The 7,738-nt window shown below is 55.4% G+C and overlaps 1 protein-coding gene across 1 annotated transcript; it reads right to left on the reverse strand.

Moving 5' to 3' along the window:
- Window positions 1-1,406: 1,406 nt before the first annotated feature.
- LINGO4 (leucine rich repeat and Ig domain containing 4) lies at window positions 1,407-7,656 on the reverse strand. Its single transcript, XM_059931820.1, has one exon. The coding sequence runs from the start codon at window positions 4,600-4,602 to the stop codon at window positions 2,701-2,703; it is 1,902 nt and encodes a 633-aa protein (XP_059787803.1). The 5' UTR covers window positions 4,603-7,656; the 3' UTR covers window positions 1,407-2,700.
- Window positions 7,657-7,738: the final 82 nt, after the last annotated feature.

Below are 7,738 nucleotides of genomic sequence, written 5' to 3' on the forward strand. Positions count from 1 at the left end.
GTCCAATATAGTAGCCACTGGCCACATGTGGCTACTGAGCACTTGAAAGATGGCTAGTGTGACTAAGGAGTAGAATTTAAAATTTATTTAATTTAAATGTTAAAACCAATACTTGATTTAGTTACTGGAAAACTTTTAATATGGAACAACTTGGTTGGAACAACTTGGACGTGTGAATTGACTTTTTCAACAGTGAATTTTATGAAACCTAAATACAGATCAGATATTTCTGGTGAGAATTTAGTTATCAAATTGGAATGTGTTGTAAGTGTAAAGTATATACTAGATTTCAAAGACCTAATATGAAAAAATAATGTAAAATATTTCATTACTCATTTTTATATAGATAACATGTTGAAATGATCATAGTTTGGGTACACTGGGTTAAATAAAATAGAGTATTAAAATTAATTGTATCTGTTTCTTTTGCTTTTTTAATGGGATACTAGAAAACTTGAAATCACATAAGTGACTCACATTCTGTTTCTATTGGGCTGCTCTGGCGGCTGTGGGACCCAGGCAGCAGCATCTCCCAATCCAGACACGTGTCATCCATTCCCCACTGCCTCAGGGGGCTTCCCAGGGTAGAGTTCTCTGAACAGCATTGCTGCTTCTGCCCTTTTCTGCATTGCAGTGTGGGCAACTAGTATGAGAACCTCTAGCACCTGACCCCCACAAGTCCCAATCTCACAAGCTACTGATGGAAGATTTTAGAAATGAGGGAGAGGGCTGTGCCCCAGGGAAACCTTTCTGCTGTCTAATAAACTGGAGAGGGGAGGTTGCTGCAATGCTAAGAGAATTGTGTGTGCACGGTGCCGGGAGCAAGGTTGGAGGCTCCTGATGCGCAAGATTGTGTGATCCTCCAGCCTCACTCTCCAAACCGCCGGGTTCTCTCTCACATTCACCTCTGCCCACAGCCCCCTGCCCCCAGAATCCCACCTCTGCCCCACCGAAGAGCTTGCCTACTGGTGAAGTCTGGCTGCCCCCATATGGCACCAGCTTCTCTCACCTGTCAGGGACAGTTTGGGCTGGGAATCTCCTAATGAGTGTAGTCTCCTCAGAGCAAGGACGAGGGCAGCAGGAATGGCTAGGAAGCTGATGACGCTTGCATATTGTTGGGTGAGGGGTGGGTGGGGGCTCCTGAGGGTGGAGGGGAGCTAAGGCCGCTGTGCAGATGCTGCTGCAGAGAGAGAGAGAGGCTCCCAGGGACCTCGTGACTCTCCACTTCTCGGCCCCTCCTCCCTGCTCCTTTCCTCTCCCTTCACCCCTCCCCTTCCGGCGATGCTGGGGCTGCTGCCCTGTCCCTTGAGCTCTCAGCATCTCTACTTTTCCTAGCTCTGCTTTGCCCTCTCTTTGGAGTACACTCAGAGGCAGTCGGCATCTCCTCCTCCCACTCCGCCTCTGCATCTGGGGTCTCCATAAGACAGCGACCTCTATCCAGAGACAGCTTCCCAGCGGGGCTGCACTGAACACAGAACCAGGGAAAGCTGCTGAAGGACGGTGGAAAGGCAGGTAGTTCCTGCTGCTCCTTCCTCCCTCCACTTTTCACTACAGCTTGCAGTGCCCCTCCCACCTTGTTCCTTCAAACCTAGTTCTGCTGTGTTCTGGGTCTCTCTCCTTTGACAGCTGCAGATTCTTGCTTTTGTTAGTCATTTTCTAGGAGTTCTCTTGCTTTCCTTCAAGGGCACTAGGGATCTGCAATACAGGAATGTTAGGGAGGTTCCAACCAGAATGAGAAAGAAGGGAAGGAGCTGGGTGCCCTGGGTTGACATTTCTGCAGAGGGATCCTTTGGAAGGCAGAGGATCTCTCCTCCAACTCCAGAGAGGGAGAGTACAGGGGAAAGGGTTGACCCTGAAATGGGCCGGGAGTGCTGATCTCTCCAGGCATGGCCGGCAACCTTTTGCATAAAGCCCTGGTTGTCAGGCTCGTTAGATTCAGGCAAGGCCATTAGGATACAGGCTCCGTGGGCAGGCAGAAAGGGTAGGAAGGGGGAGATCTGACAGAAATAAGGGGTGGAAAAGACTAAAGAAAACTCCAGAGATCACATTTAGTTGTGGCTGCTACTGTCATGGCCTTTTGGCAACAGGTTTAATGATGTGACAGACAGAGGCAGGTGGTGGGGCTCATGCACACTCAGTGCCAGTGTGTAGTCTGTCCTCCTCCCTGTCCCACACTCCCCTGTCACATCCTCTTCTCCTTAGCTTGAGGTCATTGGCCCTAGTTCTTTGCACCTAGAGAGGGGACAGAGCAGAAAAGAGAGAGAGAGAGACCACCTGGTTGAGGAGCAGAGACTCCAAGAAGCAAGTGGCACTTCCCAGCCCCATCTCTGAAGTAATCTATGGCTGTGGTTGGCGATTGGTATTGGTTAGTAAGGTGTGTGTAGGTGGGTGTGAAGGAAGCCTGAAGCTTAGACTAGCAGACTGGAGGGTTATATTTCCTGCTTTGTATGTGGTGGGGGGAAGACTGGGCTGACTACAGGGTCTACATCTTCAGCTTCCCAGGACCCTCAGGGAAGAGATGACAGTGCTATCCTCAAACTGCAAAAGCACAAGGAGGCAGGCTATCAGGAGGCAGCATTAGCTGCTGGCATGGTGCAGGCAGGAGGTGTGCGAGATCTGTGCTGTTTGGGACTAGCTTCTGGTCCAAGCAGCCTTGGTCCTCTTCCCCTCTTGGATGGGTCCCCAGTGTGGAAGGAAAGGTCAGAAGAGCTTGGCAGTGACCCGGTTACCCCCAGAGTTCTTATCCCCAGAGGTTCGGGGTGCCACAAAGTCAAAGGCCATGTGATGTTTGACCCGGCCTTTGCCTTTGCTCCAGAGGGCAATGAGGCCAAAGCACAGTGTTACTGAGGTGAGGAAGGGGAGAAAGCCGACTGCCAGCACCATAGCTATGCCTCTGCTATCCAGCAAGAAAGGCCCTGGGATCCCTGGCATGGTGATGTTGGGGTCAGAGAGAGTGCTATTTGGTGGTTCAACTTGGATTACTTCCAGCCAGGTCCTCAGGGAGTCATTCCCAGCTACATTGCTGACCACACAGACATAGGCCCCTCTATCCCGTAGCTGCACGGAGCGGATCTCCAGCGTCCCATCCTCCAGGACCCTTACTCTCCCGGCCCTTCCCAGCCAAGCCCCCTGAGGCCTCATCCAGGAGACGATGGGGGCTGGGTCTCCATCTCCAGAGCAGGAGAAAACGGCATGCCCCCCCTCCTCTGCAATGACCCATCGTGGCCCGGACTTTCGGATCAGGGCTGGTTGGCAAGTGAAGTGCCCTGGAGGTAGGATATCTAAAAACTCCCTCAGACTCTTCCCCTGGACGTGCTGGGGGCCGGCACAGGCAGGGGGGGACGTGCCAAAGTCCAGGCGGCGGCGGAGCCGGAGCAGCCAGACGAGGCGGCAGTCACAGGTCAGGGGGTTACCAGACAGCCTCAGGGTGACCAATTTGTCTGGAGAAGGGAAGGCCGTTTCCTCCAGTGTCTGAAGGGCGTTATCCGCCACGTCTAGGAGGTGGAAGGCAGTCAAGCCATGGAAGGCGTGGGCCGCGATGGAGGTGAGGCACGCCCCTGACAGTCGGAGCTCCTGGAGCCGCACCAGGGGGCTGAGCCCCCGGGCCGGGATGGCAGAGATGGGGTTCTGAGACAGATCCAGGACCCTGAGGAAGCTCAGGTGGTGCAGCGCCTGGAAGGGCACCGAGCTCAGGTTGCAGCGGGTGATGGCCAAGCTGCTGAGATTGAGCCCAGTCAGGCTCCCAGGCTCCAGAGCCTCCAGAGATGGCCAGTGATGGATCTCCAGCTCCTTTAGCCACCCCAGCCCTCGCAGCGCCCCTCCCGGCAGCCTCCCAATATCTAATTCTCGGAGCCTTAGGGCCCCTAGCGCTGGGAGGCGGGCCAGGGCCGGGCCAGGCACGGTGCTGAGGTTGCAGCGCTCCAGGGTGAGGGTGCTCAGCTTGGCCAGTCCAGCAAAGGCTCCCGGAGCCACAAACACCAGGTGGTTGTCCCCAGCCTCAAGCTGCTGGAGGCTGCCTAGCTCCCCGAAAGCTCCATCGAGGAAGAGGACAATCTGGTTGAGGCGGATGTCCAGCAGCGTGAGGGCAGACAGGCCTGAGAAGACCCCGGGGCCCATGATTCGCAGACGGTTGCCCTGCAGCCTCAGGGTGAGCAGGCCCTGCAGACCATGGAAGGCCCCTGGCTCGAGGGTGGACAGCTGGTTGTAGCTGAGGTCCAGTTCCCGGAGCAGGCCCAGGCGGGAGAGCATTCCCCGCTGAAGCCCCCATAGGCGGTTCCCACTCAGGTCCAGGAGCTCGGTGTCCAGCGGGAGTCCCCCTGGTACAGCCTCCAGCCGCCGCTGGGCACAGAGCACTGCCCGGGGTTGGGAGGTGCAGTCACACACAACAGGGCAGCCGCCGCTGCCCCCCCCAGACAGGAGGAGCAGGAAAAAGATGGGGGGCCACGGGGGCCAGGCTTGCTTTGGAGTAGTGGCCGCAGCCATCCCTTCTTCAATCCTGGAATAGACGATGACGTGGCCCTTTTTGGAAAGTGGCTTCAGGTGATGGGAACCCTGGACTTCCCTGGGCCTCCTTAGAGGAGAGAGAGATATTGAGCTACCCATCTCAGCATGGCCAGCAGCTAGGGTGCAGATCTGGGAGGAATTCTGGTGCACACCTCCCTGGAGCCTTCTGGAGCTCCTCTTCGGGGACTCTCTACTTTCCTCCCCCTCCCAACCTGGGTAACAGGCCAAGTGCTTACTAGCTCATGGAACCCTAGTCAGGTGGGGAAAGTTTTATGGGAGGGAGACAGGAAGCAGCAGGGAAGTAACTTTTGAGTTTCCCTACATCTGTGAGATCCAGAAATACCTCAGGTCCCTTCTCCCTGATAGCTGCTCTCCCGATCTCTGCTCTGTGCCTCTCTGCCCACCCTTCTCCCAGGCTATCTACCCACAGCTTTGTCTACGGCTTAAGGGGGATCATATCCCTGGATCCTGATTGGAGACAGGCATCACCTTGACTAAGTCATCCAAGGCTGGGAAGCATGTGGGCCTCAGCTCTGCCCCCCAGGCTCCACTTATTGCCTCTCTGCCCTCCTCCAGCCTGGCCCAGGGCCTGAGGCCCCAGACTAACAAGATCCAATCTCCCCAAAACACCTTGTGGACGACAGCCAAGCTGCACATTAGATATGGCACAGGATGCAGGGGGTACATGAATCCCTCACAAGAACCCCAAGGGCAACCCCGCCTCCCCTATAGATGACGTTAGGGTGTGAGGGACCCAAGAGATGCCCCAGTTTTGTTGCTTGGTCCTCAGACTTAGGCTTCTCTCATACCCCTCCTTCATGGTGTTTTGATTCAAGCCCAGTGTGTGAGTTTGAGGGAGATCTTTTGTCCCCTTTGGCCTCCGCTGCCTGAGAAAAACACAAGAGACAGACTGAGAGCCAGGGAGGCATAGACAAGTGAGGAGAGACAGCGCCTGGCCAGACGCTATGGTGGGGACCAAGGGAGCCCTTGGCTGGCACAGCAGATCTCTGGGCACAGGCTGTGTGCCCAGCCTGTCAACTTAAAGTGGTTTCTGGGTGCCAGGGGCCTGGGCAAAATCAGGCGGATGACCACTGGAGCCTGACTGAGGTGATGGAGGAGAAGAGGTCCCATAGACTCACCCTGTTTAGTGACAACCGGGACCCCAAGGGAGGGGAGGTATTGGAATTGGCAAGGGATGCTACAGAGATAGGACAAGAGCCAACTGAGGCAGGAGGCGTGGGTTTCTTTCTAGCCGCAGATCCCAATCACCTTTGACCTTTCAGGCCTCAGGCTTTCTGGGCCCTACAGGGTCAGCTTTTTACCCCACAGCCCATTTTCTCCCAGGTGGAACTTAGGAGCGGCAGTTTAAGAGATGGTGTGATTTCTTCCCCTTTATTTCCCACTCTATACCCTCTCCTAGAAGGATCGTTCTGGCGGCTACGCTATAGCTACTTCAGAGGACTGTAGTAGTTGAGAAACTGAAGAAAGAGGCCCAAAGAGCAGAGGGATGTAGGACACCATTCTGAGGCTTGGGTGTGAGAAAGAATGGCACGGCAGAGGCTGCTGAGAAGACCCCTCTGTTCCCTATCCCAACCTGGCAGGTATGGATGGCATGCTAAGAGTTCTCCAGGCAGAGAAATGCCCCAGCCACCCTCATTCCCCTGGGAAGTCCACCTGACAGCTAGCTCTTTATCACTACTGCTGCAGTTCCTGCTCATCCTTCTTTCCTGCTTTCAGCAAAAGTGCAGCGAAGCATGTAACCCAGCTTCCCTCCTTGCCACTCCTGTGAATGTCCTCTTAGTCTCCGAAGCCCGCTGGGCCAGGGGCTGGGGACCTGGCCCCTTCTCTTTAAAGGTCACTAATGTAATCATAAACTTCCCTTGCCAATCTCCACGGCTACAGGACTGGCTTCCGGCCACTTTGCAGGAAGAGATAGGTGTCAGGACCACTACTTTCTCTCCTTGTATGGGCTGGGGTCTGGGGCATCACCCTCAAGGAACAGGGAGCTTTCTTCTTCTTGTCTCTATGTGGCAGTCCAGAGACACATCTGATCCTGGATATCCTCTTTAAAGCAGACCTGCGTGAGGTATGGGGACCTACACGGGGAGGGGGCTCTTGGAGGTAAGATTTCTGGAATATCCACACGGATTGCAGGAAAACCCCTCCCAGAGGTAGAGAGAGCACCCGGGAAATGGAGGGAGGTCTCCTTGGAGTCCTTCCCTCCGGAGACCCTGGGCCATCTTAGTTTTCCCATCAAAGTCCTATGGGGCCAGGATCGATGGTCGGCTGGGCCTGGGGTGGGCACAGGCTCTCTAGCCTTGACGGATCTGGCCTTGTCTCTGAGAACGTTATGGAGAATGGCAGCTGCAGCTCTGGGACAGGAGGTGGGTGCACTTACCAGAGAAGCTGGAGGGTGGCATCAAGTTTGGCACTGCATCTGTGTAGGGCTGGGGGCCCGTCCCGCTCGAGCTGCACCTCTGCCCCGCACCTCCCCGTGCGCCTCTCTCCCCGCTGCCCCCCTGCCCGCCTGCCGATGCTGCTGTTGCTGCTGCAGCGGCTGCTGCCAAGACCAAGGTAGAGAGAAGAGCCAGAAAGCATTTCTCCTTTTTTTTTTTTTTCCTCCTCTCTCTCTTTTTAAACCAGGCGAGAATGAGTCTGCAGCAACCCTGTTGGTGCAAAATAAATAAATAAAGCAACCAGGGAGGGCTGCAGCAGGCGCCACTTCAGGATGGCAGTGGAGGGGAGGGAGCGCAGAGGGAGGCTCCGGAGCCCCGAGGGGTGGAGGGGTCGGCAGTGGAAGCAGCTGGGCAGCTCCGCAGGGTCTCTCGGGCATCCTGATTCCCCCCTGCGGAGCTCTGGGGCCAGGCACTTTACGTAGGGTTGTCTTTCAGTCTCCCAGATGCGGGGCAGTTCTGTGCAACCTCTCATTCTAAATGTTCCCTGTGGGTATCATTTGTGGGAAAAGTTCTCAGCCCAGAACACCCACTGTGGAGCTTAGTCTGAGACGGCTTCGGTGGGGGGCTCCTGAGGACCAGCTCCCACGCCTCAGTGGGGGACCGCTCAGGGTGGGTGCAGACTTCTTACAGTGCTGACGGCTGGCAGGGCTGGGAACCTGGGTCCTCACGCGGGAATGAGATTGCAGAGCAGCAATGCCTCTTGCCTTTGAAGTCATTTTATAAAGAATGGCACAGGTTAGGGTTTATGTTTACCCTCCCCTGAGAGGAAAAAAAAAAAA

This window comes from Balaenoptera ricei, chromosome 1 (assembly GCF_028023285.1).
Source record: "Balaenoptera ricei isolate mBalRic1 chromosome 1, mBalRic1.hap2, whole genome shotgun sequence".
NCBI lineage: Eukaryota > Metazoa > Chordata > Mammalia > Artiodactyla > Balaenopteridae > Balaenoptera > Balaenoptera ricei.